Source organism: Zootermopsis nevadensis, unplaced genomic scaffold (genome assembly GCF_977971745.1).
Source record: "Zootermopsis nevadensis isolate Lab colony 2312 unplaced genomic scaffold, Znev_1.0 Znev_ptg000001l, whole genome shotgun sequence".
Taxonomy (NCBI): domain Eukaryota; kingdom Metazoa; phylum Arthropoda; class Insecta; order Blattodea; family Termopsidae; genus Zootermopsis; species Zootermopsis nevadensis.
Genome location: NW_028259133.1, coordinates 2,436,674 through 2,453,181, shown reverse-complemented (window position 1 = coordinate 2,453,181; position 16,508 = coordinate 2,436,674). Strand labels below are relative to the sequence as shown.

General features: G+C 39.4%; 1 protein-coding gene across 1 annotated transcript in view; it reads right to left on the bottom strand.

Annotated features, from left to right (window-relative positions):
* Window positions 1–5,308, bottom strand: part of LOC110835669 (uncharacterized) — a 49,747-nt gene extending 44,439 nt beyond the window's left edge. The window contains exons 1-2 of the mRNA XM_087347953.1: window positions 5,188–5,308; window positions 4,126–4,242 (exon numbers count right to left, since the gene is read on the bottom strand). Of these exons, the coding sequence (XP_087204079.1) occupies window positions 4,126–4,233 (108 nt within the window). The 5' untranslated portion in view covers window positions 4,234–4,242; window positions 5,188–5,308. The remainder of the gene's footprint in view (window positions 1–4,125; window positions 4,243–5,187) is intronic.
* Window positions 5,309–16,508: the final 11,200 nt, after the last annotated feature.

Here is a 16,508-nt window from a genome sequence, read left to right as displayed (position 1 = left end):
ATACGCGATCAAGAGTAAAATATATTATTTAAAAATCAGATGGTTATACGATCCAGAACTTATTCGTGGTCCATAGACTTTTATGATCGATCGAAGTAAATTTACCTCAAGCAATATCGATATATCGAGGTTCCACTGTGTTTACTCCTTACTTCCTCTCATATCCTTAGGTAGGTAAGAACCAAACAGCTTCTAACTTCAACATAGTTCAGATTATCCCACATTCGGTTATCCGACATTCCGCTTTATGTATCGGAAAGCTCCTTTTTTATCAGCAGTCAATTAATCATGGCGTGGATCGAATCACATTCCCCCATCACACACCTTTTACATTTTATGTACTCAGCTGCTACAGACGTACAAATCTTGAGTCGCTGGCGTGTCCTTGGCGCAGAGAAAAGGAAGAAGGCTCAGAGTCAAATGCCCTTATATAATTTCTTAAAAAAATTAACTTTTTCAATTAAAATATATTCATTGTATTAAGTACTATTTTTATTCGTGTGATTTTTAATCCAACGCCGTACTGTATTCAATATGTAATTTAGTAAAAAGTAAAGTAAAGTTTGTTCCACTATACGCCATGTAGGCGTTTGGGGGGAGAGGACGTATAGCTCCTCTCTTCCTTGACCTCGGCACTAGATGGGGGTGAGTGGTCGGCATCACGCCCCGACCGGCTTTACCCCCGGGAAAGGACCCCGGTACCCATTGTAGAGGAGGCTGGGTGGGCCCCAGAGCCGGTCTGGACGCAGAGGCTAGAGGAAAAATCCTCTGCCCCCGTCGGGGATCGAACCCCGGTCGTCCAGCCCGTAGCTAGTCACTATACTGACTGAGCTAGTAATATCGTAAATTGATTTGATATTTTCATTAGTCTTCCGTATTAGCCAACTTTTCCATTATCCGACCGTCCTTCGGTCCCGTTTAGGCCGATAGATCGGGACTGCACTCTCTATAGAACAGTCATTGAAAGGGAACTATTAATATCAGTTACTCAGATGGCCGACTTTTCTACCCTTTACGAGATCCAAAAGTTCGTTTTAATCTTCACAAAATTCTTTTACCGTGAGCCAATTTAAACTTGAAATGCACAGCGCACCTTCTATGGTCTGATAGCCCTAATAATGTCTGGCGAAGAGTTCACATTTTGAAGTTAATAATTTTATAGACCAAGTCACCTTCTACTTATTCTCTCCTGGGCATAAAAAAATTACTGAATTTAACTATTTTGTGGCCTACTAGTTTATACAGAGGCTCTGGGACACATTTCTGTAGGTCCTACGCGGATCTTAAATTAAAGTCAATTACGTTAATTAATATTTTAATATTTTCCGTCAAATCACAATTTTTTAATAAGATGATAAAATATAAAATATTTAAAATATCATTTCACGTTTACAAATCGATCATTCGATGCGGAACGTGAAATGATATTTTAAATATTTTATATTTTATCATCTTATTAAAAAATTGTGATTTGACGGAAAATATTAAAATATTAACTTAATTCACAATAAGACGCAAATATACTACCTTACGTTAATTAAGTAATTTATTTTTTTATTTTACGTAGCGCATGATTTAGGGAACCATTTGTAAAGCTTTCCACAGCTTAAAATTCGGAAAATGGTGATAACTTAGACATTAAGTTTACTTTGACTTTGCAGGCCTATACCATGACTCCTGTTTTGAGTAAATTTTCACTCCTCCATTACAAGTGCAGTTAGAACTAGAGACTTGTCCCACCACAGAACCATTTATGATAAACTGTCGGAGACAGGCATATTAAATTAAGTATGAAAACGTATCAACATATCTAAAAAAATTATAAAATATTCCTTACATGGCAACCGCGCAGATCTGACAGATTTAAGATAGACGAAAACAGTAAGGTTGAAATTCATCAGAAATGGAACACTTAATTACCTGCTCCCATTGGCTCGGGGCAGGCTACACCTTTCACTTCCCTGCCTATAAAATCCAACTCCTCACACCCTATTGGCATATTCATCGCCCTGATGACGGAGGCAGTATGACCTCTGAAACGTTGGTTAACATCGACCAGACTACACAGCGCAACAACCCAGAAGACAGAAATCTTCATCGCCCTGATGACGGAGGCAGTATGACCTCTGAAACGTTTTAAACATCCACCAGACTACACAGCGCAACAACCCAGAAGACAGAAATCTTTATACTCACCGCTGTGAGAACCTCAAGTCTTACACAAAATATTAAGTTATTACATATGATAGTTTCTACACATATATTAGAACGTTTAGTCACAAACACGGGTCATAATCGTTAGAATATTGCAGTGGATTAAATGACTGGATAATTAACTAACTAACTCCATGGAGAGTCCACCTTCAGGAACTAATGGTCACTCAGCTAGTCGAGAAATATCTAAACCGCCTTTTATGGAACCCGAAGACTCAGTACTGGGCACGGACGAACCTGCAACCAGTCCTACACTGAGCTGGATGAATGCAGTCCACACGTTCCCATCCTATTTAATTAACATCCGTATAAATATTATCCTTCTGTCTACGCCCAAATATATACTTTCAGGTTCCTGACCAAGATGCGTGCATTTATTTATCTCCCGTGTGTGCTACGTTGCAGCGCCAGTCTCGTACTCATTGGTTTAATAATCCTCATAATTAAACTTGGTGAATAGTACAATTTTTGGAACTATAAAATTTTATTCAACCTCCTGTAAATTCATAGGTCTTACACTACTGTCATCATAACCCTGTTCTCAAGCACCCAAAATCTGTTCTTTGTTTAATGTGAGCAACCAAGTTTCATACCCATACAAAACAAATGTTAAATTTACAGTTTTATACATTTTACTCTTTATATTTTTAACCAGCAGACAGAAATGGTGAAGATTTTGAACTCCGTGCCCGAATTGAATTTTCTGCTAAATTCTTCGTAACGGAATTTTAATTTGTTTCTTTCGTTTCCAAATATTTTAACTGTAATCCACCACATTTTAAAATCATTAATTACCTGCGTATAATTATTGCTTAGTCCTTAAATTTGGTGTCAAGACACGAACATAGGTCTTTATTTAAATTTTTCTGCTTTTAATTCTATACCAAATTATTAGTAGCATCTTAAACAGTTTTTGTTTCTTTTATTTAGAGATAGAGTCCCATCTCCGAAACGTCGTTTTACGTTTTATATTTACTAGACGATGGATAATATCCAAGGAAGGTCCGGAGATAGGGATTAGCTCTATCTAGTGGGCCCAACTGTGTAGGAACCTGAAGACGGAGATAGAGTCCCATCTCCGAAACGTCGTTTTACGTTTTATATTTACTAGACGATGGATAATATCCAAGGAAGGTCCGGAGATAGGGATTAGCTCTATCTAGTGGGCCCAACTGTGTAGGAACCTGAAGACGGAGATAGAGTCCCATCTCCGAAACGTCGTTTTACGTTTTATATTTACTAGACGATGGATAATATCCAAGAAATTTTTTTATTCAATTGACTCTTCACCATCGTCAAGAACTTTTAGATTTGATATTCTTTTATTTAATTCGATTTTCACCAGTAAATTAACAGCAGACCCTAAATTGATGCAATCCATTCGGTTAGTCTTACTGCAGCATAAACGTTCAATTTTATCTGCAGTTTCTGACAAATACACAATATCTGGTAATTAGCTGATCCATTACGTCGAATTTAATTTAATTACAGTTCCCTGTGTAATTGATAACAGTGACATTCCTAAACAATTACTTCAATTTTGTTTATCCGTGCTTATTTATAATAATAGATTTATCTGACGTCTGGTAGAAGTGTTAAATTTGTATATCTCGGAACGTAATGCTTTATCTCATACGACGACGATTTCTGCTGTAATGTACGTAGTACTTGGTTATTTAAAAAATTTTCAACTCTTCAACACCAATTTCAAGAACAAAAGTTTCTAGTCTCAGGTACTTACAGTTTACTTGCATATAGTTAACCCCTTGCGCGTTAATAGCTCATAAAACCAATTCTTCCACATATTTAAATTATTGTGATTACCTGAGGCGTGGCTTATTACTCGCTGAAACTGACGTTGTAATGTTAAAGTTCAATGTTTGAACTTGGTTATTGTACCGTAGAACTCACCTGCGCTGAAGTGGCTTTGCCGGGCACAGAAAGAACCGCCGCTACAGCCACCAGGACCAAAGGAAGGATCTTCATGCTTGAGTGAACACAGGCAGGAGCTGCGGCCATCGGAACCTGCTGCTCCAAGCAGAACCAGACAGTGTATCAGTACAATGTAGTTTCATGCGCGCACTGACTAATTAACCTGATCTTTATTAGGTGATGATTGTACCTTTCCCAGATTTATATAATTTGGACAGGTATGTTACGAAAATGTGGGTACGAAGTTTATCTACTCACTTGTCTTTTCAAAAAAGTTAAAAATAACCAAAGAATCCCAAAGTTATGCGACATATAAAGATCTAGGCTCAGTTGTTTTTAATTAATTTCCAGAATATTTTCTGTTAAAGGAACAACTAATGAAATATTTTTAGAAAAAACGATGGTTAAACTTCCATTTGCTTCGGAAGGAAAATAATCTTCCTGTATCATGAATCAATTCTGAATTTTCTCTTTAGCTGAACTTTAGTGATTATCTTAAGACGAAAGTTATTACAAATTCTACTTTGCGACATGACGCTCATAATTAAAACTTCGGCTGCACTTAACGAGCTGTTGAAAAATGTGGCAGAATTTAGCAATGATTTGTTTGTAGGCCCACATATCAAAGTGACATCACGGCTGGATTTTAAGCTTGTAAAGTTACGTAAGATTTCCCCACTTATGAGAAATTTGTTCTCGCGTTATCTAAAGTATACATTACTTTAAATTATATAGTACTTTGACGAATTTCAATATGTAATGATTAAAGTTATTACGTCACGAATCGATTGAAGTTTGGTTGTAATTTGAACAAGGTATGAAACACAACACTGTAATGATATCAGCTGGTATTTGAAAATTTCTAGACCATTAAAAATTTATATTTTAATTCTCAACACAAAATTAAACAAATATGTATATTTAGCGAAACGTACTTTGTGTCATACGATATTCTAAGCAGGGTAAGAGCGGGTATTTATTTACTAACTCTAAAAATGAAACATTTCGACCTCGTATTAAGGATAATCTGCTGAAATTTACCGAAAAGCCGGACAACAGATGTGACCTAAACTGGTCTAAGCGACGGACAGCTGATGATGTCGTTGACAGCGATCACCCGTTCTGAAGACCTCCTGGTGCCCGTTACCGTGTTTTATAGGGTACAGCGTTACGCTCCTGGTGTGGGGCAGGGGGTGACAGAGAATAGGCGTGGTCCAGCGGTGAGATCTAGAACGTGGTGCGCAAGAGTGACTTCGTGAGAGAAGGGCATATATCAGCGTCTGTGTCGAAAGATTAGTTACGTTTATTACGAAAGAGAATACGGAAAACTGAAATCAATGAGTTAATATTTGAAGTGATAAGGCAATTCCGTTAAATACCGAATCCTCTTTTGCAATTCTCATTTAGATAATTCTAAATAGAAATCTGTTGGACGAATTTTAATTAGTTCTACTGTATTTTCATGCACGTACCTAAAATATGACCGCCACGGTGGTCTAGCGGTTAGAACGCTGGCATTGTAATCCTGGGGTCTCGGGTTCGATTCCCGGCGGTGCCCGAATTTATAACTTGTGTTGGGCAAGGCCGTGGTCTAGGCAACACGGAGTTTTCCTCCGTGGCATCCCAACAATTACTCCATTCACACACACAGAAGAAGGCAATGGCAAACCACTTCTGGATCATCTGCCAAGAACGTATATGAACAGGTCCCAGTCCGAGAAGAGAAAAGGATGGAAGGATCCTGTTCATATGGACCTGTCGTCACACAGAACACTAAATAAAAAAATATAATTCGAAGAAAATTTATTATTATGTTAACGTTACAAATTGTAAATCACAGTGCTGAATGTTTTATTTTTCCTTCTTACTGGGCCATAAAACTTACTAGAAAATACAGTCGTTCTAAAATACTTTACTGGACAGAAAAGAGTTCCAGGTTTGCATCTCTGAAGATCGATTTAACCCCTCGTTGTGTGAGGATCAGTGAAAGATACGCACAGTTACGTTTCGTAGATCGGTGTTTAAGACATAGGTAAAGGTCACTGGTTCTGATCCATATCGTTTGGGGGGCCGCTTTGAAATAACCCATGACAAGAAAGAAAACCAAGAAATTCAATGAAGTTGTGTTTGTAGACGAAAGGTCAGAACGCTTGGGGCAGATAAAATTGTGGCAGGCGCAAAATACGCGTCTCTGCGCGTTCCAGCATTTACACACTTCACACGACCAAAGGGCCGTTAGGATGCTTTATTGATAATTTAATCTTCCTATTCTTTGTGTTAACCCTTGAACCAATCCCACACGGCAGAGAGCAACAAGTGGATAGTGGGACACCTGATGATTGTACACTTCGATTCAATGCTTATCTAACCAGACGGACCACAAAAAGAATGTTATTTCTTGCGTCAAACCTGCAGGTCAGGGTCACGTAGAATGGGGGAACGAACACAGAAATTTATGCGGAGGCGTGTAAAAGCTTTTTTTTTTTGAAAAACTCGTCCCCCGCCATATTCCTCCTGCCACCCACTAAACCAGAATGAAATCCCAGATGTGGTTTAAATTGTCTTGTAACTGCCACCGTTCGCTTGACGGAATCGTGACGTCATAACAGGGCCTGCGCAGATGTTCCCATGTCCTTAAGATAACATGTTGAATTATGACGTACTTGTTGTAGCTCTTCAGAGGCTTTCGTGTTTATAACTAATGCACTTTTAGGTAATTTTATTCTTCAGAAAATCGTAAAAAAAATTGCTAGCTTTATATTCAGAGAACGAATACACGGTTAAATTTTTAAAATCTACTCAATTCAGTACAAAAATTTAAGTTTTCGAATCTATTTTCCATTATTTTATCAGGGAGAAAGAGTGAAGGTCTGTTTTACGATATCCCATCGTTTACCGGGAGGTACAGAGCATAAACCAATTCGGGCTGGGTTCGGACCCGTCTGCCCTGCTTTAAATACCCAGAAACGTTTTTGAACGTCTGTGGTTTATTTCATACGACATTCACGTGGAGGGACTGAGGAAAGACACGAAGATAAAGTGTCCGAAAATCATTGAAACCTAGCTCTTCCCTGGTACGGATAACAGGCACCACCGCGTTATAGCATATTGGTAACTATATGAACCACCTCCTGTAACATACAGTAACTCTGCATTGTGCCCACAGATCGTATTTCTTCCTTGATTTTACGCGATTCTCAGATAATTAAGCAATTATTTATTTATAAACTTAGTTGTACAGAGGTTTGACTGGAATGAAGGAGAAGTTCATGACGTTTGAGCAGTTTAGTAATGCCGCCACGTACAAGGTGCGATCGGAAAGATTCAAGACTGCGCGTATAAAAACCCGTACACTTATCTCAGGTATTAAATTCATCCATCACCCTCGAAGTAGTTCCCCTGGGAGTGAACACAACGATCCCAGCGCCGCTGCCAAGCCTGGAAGCATCCCTGGAAATCTTTCTTTGTCAGCCTGTCAAGCACCATCTGCGATTCTGCCTGAATCTCTTCTATCGTCTCAAATCTCCTTCCCTTTAGCTGAATTTTCATCTTTGGGAAGAGGAAGAAGTCACACGGCTAATAAGGAGGGTGCGGGATGACGGCCATGGTGTTTGAGGCCAAAAACTGCCGAACTTTGAGGGCGGTGTGCGCTGGCGCGTTGTCATGATGCGTCGCATGTGGAGTTGTTCCTTTAGAATCAGCTGACAGGTCCCATAGCCTATCCCAACAATGTCGCACAAGTCGTTGATGGTACGACGTCGATCTTCGTGAATGGCCTGCCGAATCTTCGTAACATTTTCGGGCGTTGTGCTCGAAGATGGTCGTCCAGAACGCTCGTCATCATCGACAGAGGTTCGGCCATTTTTAAAACGTGAATGCCACACAAAAGTTTGTGCACGACCCATTGCGGACTCCCCAAATGCTTGCTTTAGCATTTCATAGGTTTCCGTAGCCGTTTTGGCGAGTCTTTGGCAAAATTTGATGCACACGCCATTCCGAAATCGCAGGAGGGTCGGTGTAATGCACTACCAAAACGCCCGTAACTAAGAAACAAATGCTAATTCGATGATGCCGGCTGGCACTATGAATGTAGGCCGCACCTCCTAGCGGCAGAAGCTCGTACTACATCCGGTTCGCCCTGTATTGACACAGTCTTGAAACTTTCCGATCGCACCTCGTAGAACTTCGCGTTCAGTTACCTGTATAACCATTGAGGTAAGCAACACCCCAAAGTACGCGTTCGGGAACCTCTCCCCCCTCATCTGTTTCCGATTTAATCATCGCAGATATTAAGCGAGTCGGACTGTACTCTAGAGCTTTCAGTTCTGTAATGGAACGTAGATGTCGCTAGATGCGGAAGGATGAAGACGTAGAATATTTAACAGGATTCTGCTGCTCCATTGTTTTCGCCAACATACAGAAACCTCGTAACCTACAGGAATAAGGCTTAACAGAAATTTGGCGAACGTTTCATGAGAATTCAGAGCAAGAATGTCGTTTAGGGTTTGTCATGAGTTAAGAGTACATGTCGAATTTTTGGAAAACAGTAGAAGAACTCAGATAATTTCTGCGCAAGGCTAAACAATGAATACCAATTAAGGTTCTTGAATGGAACGAAGTCATAATTTCACAGTTTGTGGACAGAAATCAACAGACATCGGCCACGTTGCATTTAATGAGACTATTTTGTCAGGTTAACTAACTTTCAGAACACAACTAATGTATCACTAATATTAATAAGCCACGGTGGTCTAGCGGTCAGAACACTAGCCTTGTAAGCCAGGGGTCCCGGGTTCAATTCCCGGTGGTGCTCAAATTTATAACTTGTGTTGGGCAAGGCCGTGGTCTAAGCATCACGGAGTTTTCCTCCGTGGCATCCCAACAATTACTCCATTCACACACAGAAGAAGGCAATGGCAAACCACTTCTGGATCATCTGCCAAGAACGTATATGAACAGGTCCCAGTCCGAGAAAAGGATGGAAGGATCCTGTTCATATGGACCTGTCGTCAGACAGAACACTACAAAAAAAATAATATTAATAAACAGTTTGTTTATTAATTTGATTAGAGCTTAAATTTGTGTGCAAGTGAGCGTGTTATATGTACGTATGTATTTGTTTATGGGTATGCTTGTAGACGGAAATTAAAACTCGTGGTTTATAGTAATTTAATTTGCAAATACAATTGATGAATTCCAGTGAATCCAGAATATTTACAGAAAGGATCTAGTGTTTTTTTTTTGTTATGTTAAGCTTTTCAGATTATATGTCACGACAATTAATGTGAAGTTCTAAATAGTTGTTCATTTCAGTGTGCAAACAAGCTTTACAATAATCTTTACAGACTTCTCTGTTGTCAGGTCACATACGTAAATACGAATAAATTGCTTTTCAATAGCCATTCTCTGTTTCAAGTACTGGGATTTTGTGTTTTTGTGGTCTGTTAGGCTAAATTGGGAGTTCACAGAGGGTTCTGAGTGGAAGGGGGGGAGTCATTAAGTGCTATACAGGGACGAGAGGTGACGTAATTAAAGTAGGCTTTTATTTCTTAACGTTCAATTCGTGTAGTACAACGAGAAGTGAGAGCTGTGTGCTTTTCGCTGCATTAAACAACCCATTCGGAGGCTCTTTGGTTTGTGTAATGTGATCACATTTCCGTGCAAAACAGAGCCAATGATCACAAAGACTTGAGGTTTTGATATGATTCATGGCATGTGTACCACCGCTGAGTAACTTGCATTATCGTATGTCTTACGTCAGTAGACGGGAAACCTGAACAAAGAGACCATTTGGAATAAGTAGATTTGCAGGATAATATTAAAGTAGATCTTAAATAATCTGTGGGGGTTTTTTGGTGTTAACTGGGTTTAGTTAGTGGAATGTTGTGATAACGATGCTGAATATTGGAGTTCCATAAAATGGTTATTTCTATCAGTTGAGAGGCTATGAGCTTTTCAAAGACTTTGCTCAATGGAGTCAGACAAAAGTGTACGATTATGTTGTTATATCAAATTAGCGACTTTATCTGCGTCAGTGAGTTCTGTTCTAATGTCGTGTGTTATGAATTACTGTAAGTTTCATTCAAGATATTTTTCTCTCATGTTGGTAACTCACTCAAAGAATGTTTGGATCTTGAACAAAGGTTGGCTTTAACGCATATCTAACGCAATGATATTTACACGTCGTAATACATATGTAATAATTTTGTGTGAAGATCTGGTAAAAGTATAAAACCGTGTACGGACCATAAAGTTGGTGGTACTGTCGATGATGACTCAAGAATTCCATCGCCACTGACGAGATACTGGTAACTATGAAGCAAAATGTTTGTGGATTTTGATCAGTGGCTAGTGGATTTCTGTGCTGTAACTTGGGAACGTGTTGCGCGACCAGTCCGCCACTGTAGCCTCGCAACACCTGTGGACACTGTGTCTACAAATTCTGCTGCGTCTATGTGATGGATAACACGAACATTGATTGTTCACCTCTTGAAGCAGGCGTCCTGATACGAAGTTGTGATGAATTACGATAGTAGACACACATGGATGAAGCCGAGGTTTTCTGGAGTTCTGGTTAGACGCCCACGTAGTCTGTGTTACCTGTGCCGGAATGTGTGTGACGTCCTGAAGGCAAAACCTAAAGTCCCCGAGTTGCATCCGTCCATTTCTCATTCTAAGAAACTACTTTCATAAGAAACGTCTCGTTTCACGTCGTACAAGTGAGCGTTTTCCAAGTCGTCGTCTCTCTTTGTGTATTCATTTACCTTCCCCAACATAGAAACATACTTGGTCCATCGCAGGTTGTGTATTTCACCTCCCAAACTTTACGTCATCTGTATAAATAATGAATAAACTTTCTTGTTTTGCGACTAAAATATCCTAAATTCCCCTCGTGAATTTAAATATAATAATAATAACTCATCGGGAATATTAATGTTTGAAAAACTGATAGTCGCTCATAAGGGCTGTGCCGGGTGTCGTGGTACAGAACCGAATTCACGAGTGAGTGAGAGGTGGTTAAGGGTACACTCAGAATGGCAGAGCGGTTGAACGTCTAAGATACAGACGCCTCGTATCGTTGAAGGCTTCGGCTGAAAGCTGCCCCACCCCCGCTGCTGTGATTGTTTTGTGTCCAAGCGAAGGTAAACTGTCGTAAGAAAAGGAACGAACTGTAGTTTTTCAGGTGCGAAATAAAACACCGATGCTCTTGTTAACGGAAAAAAAGCTGGAAACTAATCTTCTCACTGAGCAGGACGACACGAACTTAAGGAGACGTCGTGGCGCCGCGCATACCAGTCAGGCTCCAGGACGTCGTGGCAAGACTCATGGATAGAGTTCTTATTGAGAAGCTGATACTTGCTCAGCTAGTCAGGAATGTTATACGTCTTACTGGCTCCTTTGCCTTGTTCAAAATGTTCGCTTATAGATCGAGAGTAGCCACGGTGGTCTAGCGGTTAAAACGCTGGCCTTTTAATCCTGGGGTCTCGGGTTCGATTCCCGGCGGTGCCCGAATTTATAACTTGTGTTGGGCAAGGTCGTGGTCTAGGCAACACGGAGTTTTCCTCCGTGGCATCCCAACAATTACTCCATTCACACACAGAAGAAGGCAATGGCAAACCACTTCTGGATCATCTGCCAAGAACGTATATGAACAGGTCCCAGTCCGAGAAAAGGATGGAAGGATCCTGTTCATATGGACCTGTCCTCAGACAGAACACTAAATAATAATAATAATAGATCGAGAAAGTGTAAGCTGATTTGCACGAAACATGGTTTGCTTATTCTCTGAGACTAAGATGAGAAAGTGTCCTCGGTTCAATGGTTTCTGTAGCACGGGAACTAAGAACGACGGAAGAAACGAGCTTGACCAAGTTTGCTTCGGCGAGGAGGTTACAAAAGTCAAGGTCACTAACCAGAAAAGTGACCCGGTTGAAGATTTTGGGCTTAGAAATTATTTTCTCTGTGCTATTCAAAGATACGCGTTGACTGATGAGACCTCTGAGTACGTGTCGAACAATAAAGATCGATAAGAAATATAGCAATATATCGAATTTCTGTATAGTAACACTGCGGAAATTCTGCTAATATTTGATGTATTTTAATATCGTCTTCCCATATATACCCTAGAAGTCTTTTAAATTCAAGTTATCCTACTAAAACACTATGCATTGTTCATCCACGTGTTCCTCTTTGGTATTTATGTTTGTTTGTGGATTTGGAGGCATTTCAGTGTCTAAGATTATTCAGCTTATCCATTAAGATAAATAACCGCGGAAAATAGTGGCAGACAGGTATACTGTGTAGGTATTTTGTTGATAAAGTACAGAATGTAGGACACTTCAGTGTAGTAATTCTGCTCTGTTACTTTTACGACAACTGAATGACACTGAAAGCGGTTGCTGAATGTTCTTCTGACTAAATAACATTGAGCCACATACGAGGTCTGTCCAAAAAAGTATCCGACCTTGGACCGGGAAGACAAAGTTCTGTATCTGGGGGGTTACAATACCTGATCCCCTTCAAAGTAGGCACCTTGTGACTCCACACACATAGCCCAACGGTCCTTCCATCGCTGAAAGCATTTCTGGAAGGCTTGTTTTGGAATGGTGTATGATGTCCTCGCGGCTGTCAAAACGGGAGCCTTTTAGCGGTGTCTTCAGAAATCACAAGGAGTCATGTCAGGAGAGCGGGGAGCCTGGCGAACCTGCGGAATGCCGTACTTGGCCAGGGAACCCTGGATCAGGTGTGATAAATGATCTTGGGCGTTGTCATGATGCAGCTGCCAGCTGCGTGCGTCCCACAGCTCCGGTCTCTCGCGCCGAACTGCATCACGAAGATGACGGAGGACTTCTTGGTAGTACTCCTCATTGACGGTTTGGACTAGTGGTTGCGTACTAATGATGCACAACACCCCGGTAATCGAAAAAACAGTCAGTATCATATTCACATTGCTCCGAAACTGTCGTGGTTTTTGGGGCCTCGGGGATGTTGGATGCTTCCATTGTGACGACTGGATCTTGGTGTCCGAGTCATATCCGTACACCCACGACTCATCACCAGTGATCACTTTGTTCAGGAACTCAGGATCCCTGTTGGCGCACTCCAGTTTATCCCGCGCGACCTCAAGGCGGAGTTGTAGCTTCTCCTGCGAAAGCAGCTTGGGCACAAACTTTGCCGCCACTCTTCGCATGCCCAAATCCTCAGTTAAAATCGAGTTTTTGGAACCTCTGCCGATCACAGACTCATCAGCAAACGGCGGTCCTCCATGATCAATGTCCGCATTTTGTCAATGACATCAGCATTTCGGCTCGTTGAAGGTCTCCCGGAACGCTGGTCACTGTCCGCCGACATGCGGCCATCTTTAAAGCGGTTGAACCACTCTTTAATTTGGGTGACTACTTGTTTAGTCTTGTAAGAACCTATTCTTGGATTTGTATTAACGTACTCTACACTGACAATAAAAGATGGCATGATGATTTTTACGAAATCTGTTTATGTACTTCATTTTTATAGTATTTTAACAAAGACAATAGAGGACTCGTGTCTTATGAATGTTTGATTTTGTTCCATGAGTAATAGATTTCTGATTTACGTACAAGTAAAAAGCGTTGATATAAATATATGCTGTCGCGAATAACATAACATACATTAAGAAAAGTTAAAATACAAAAAAAAATGGATTTTTAAAATATTTAACAAGAGTGTTGGTGCTGCCATCCTGTGTACTCTATTATTACGTTAAGAGAATGGCCTTTGTAACCTGTGTATTGACTTGTTTGTGTTACTTTTCTCTTGTGTTCAGGGGGCGGACTTTTGAGACTCTTTTTATTTAGTTATAGGATCTGTTTAGTAGTGTCAATATTGTCATAATTCTGTGGCATAAAGCCACAAGCTGTTATGTGCAAAAATACGATTTTACAAGAAACCATTTTAAAAGTTATACAACTGAAATGAAATATGAAATAACATTTTCGAGCTATAAACTGATAGTTTGGCTTTATAATGTTTTTGTTTGCACGTGTCATGTTTTGCCTGGCAGAGGATATCGCCAGAAGTTTATTTCGATCTTTGGATAAAAGTTCATATATCAGTTTATGGCTTTCCATCACAGAACTATGATTAAGATTCTACATATGGCGTACATATTCTGTTCTCTCTTTTTTGCTGCGTAGGCCTATGTTTATGACATATTGCTGTATCGGGTGGGAAAATAGCTTTCCGTTTGGCTGATGTAAACTGTTTTGACATTTTGAGTTGATTTACTCCACTGTATTGTAAAGGTCATTTGCTATTCCTTCGTGGATGTAGTGGATTTTATATTGCATAAGTGGTTTACGAAAGCTATTTTTACTCTGTAATATTAGAATAATTTAAATTAATTATTCGGTTTTTTCCGTCTAATCACAATTATATTTAAAATTTAAAATTTGGTATGTTTAATTTTACTTTCCAATTGTTTAATTTTTTAATTATTATTTTATTTTGTTTTCTATATCCTTTCATATTCATAAGTGTTTCTTTGAATTATTTGCTTTGCAGATCGATGTAGAACATCAAAAGCATTCACTCCAAACAATACATTCGCTCCAATATGTGAAAATAATATGGATATGAGCATCACCAAAAAAAGCTACACAACAGAAATTGTAGTTGAGTTTTAAGTTTATTGATATAATTTTACACCTGAAGATGGTTCGATGAAACCGAAACATGTTGTAAAAATGTTCCAAATGTAAATCGATTATTCGATGTGGAACATAAAATGATAATTTAATTATCTTATTTGTAAATTTTAAATTTTAAATATAATTGTGATTAGACGGACATAACTGAATAATTAATTTGATATTTGATTCACAATATGACGCAATTATACTATCTTAGAATAATTTAATAATTTCTCTGATTCATTTATCTACATACCTACACACTTAAATATTCCGTAGTTTGATTGGAATAAAATTTTAACTTTTGAGCTTTTCATGTATTTGAGTTATATTCGTTTGCAATAAATGTGTTCCTGGTAGTGGAGGATTCATTCAGTTTGCTTCTTCAGAACGTTGAATGTATTAATAATTTTATTAAACTATTAGTCCTTGCTATTAAACGTTTATATGGATGACAAGAGTTGTAATTTATCAGGGTATGGGTAGTTATAGGCTTCTTGTATGTGCTATGCACACGTGTGTAGTGATTTAATTCGACATTCAGGTCATAAAGGGTTTTTTTATAGAGACTATTACTGACTGATTTATGTGAACCTGCTCATGAATGCCAGCCATGGAATCTTGATACCTTTGAATTTCATGTCGTAAACAAACCGCGCATACTCGTAAGTTCAAAATCAATAGAGGGCCTGTAACTTTTGTATGCTGGCAGATAATTTAAAATTATGCTGTTTTATGTGAGAAGACATTCAACAACATTTGGATTCCATAAATAATTTGTTGTTAAATTGCATTGGTGACATGTTAAAATATGAAGCCATCGACGGATATTACTTGTTGTATGGCCATATATAATATTACAGTTGCGTCAGATTACTGGTTACGCCAGAGTGGCCCACTTGTGTTGCAACCTGCAGTCCGATTAAAATTACATTTTCCTCCGTTTAACCCTTTGAAGCCGAAGATCGTCTGAATATTATTTATGAATTCAGTCCGTACCGCGAAGAAAACACTACACCTCACCATTACGAAAATCAGCTGGTTAACTCTTTGAAGCCGAAGCTCGTCTTCATAATATTTACGAATCCAGACCGTACCGCGAAGAAAACACTTCACTTAACCATTAGAAGTCGAATCAGGCGGTACCACATAAGATTTAACAAAAGAACATCCCGGTCAAAGCCTTAATCTTAGTCCAGATTGCAGACCGGAGTCTCGACTACATATTGATTTATAGCGCCTCGTTAGTGCGGCAATTTCTCCGACATGAGTGTGAGGCGTGTAGTCTGAACATACGGCTCAGGTCTTTCTGAAGCGGTTCATACGGGGACTGAAGCTTCGATGCTGAAGGTAGTGGAGGGAAGACAGGGGAGACAGACAGAACGCTGGCGAGTAAACAAGAGGAACCCATCACGAAAACCGCAAACCATACACAACTCTCTCTTTAGTTAAGAAATGTTTGAAGAATGAATAGTTTAGTTAAGTTAATATCATACGACCGATTACATTGAACGAGCGGTTTAAGGAAAATTAAATATTTTTAGAAGATACAGAGGCGAACAAGGGATGCTCGAAGACTGCTCTTTCTGAGCTGTTGTGCTTTGCCAGTCCATTGCATGCGTTAAAAGGTTTTGTTGGTATGATTACACACACACAGGCGATTCCAAAATATGAAACACCCTATATGCGCTGCCG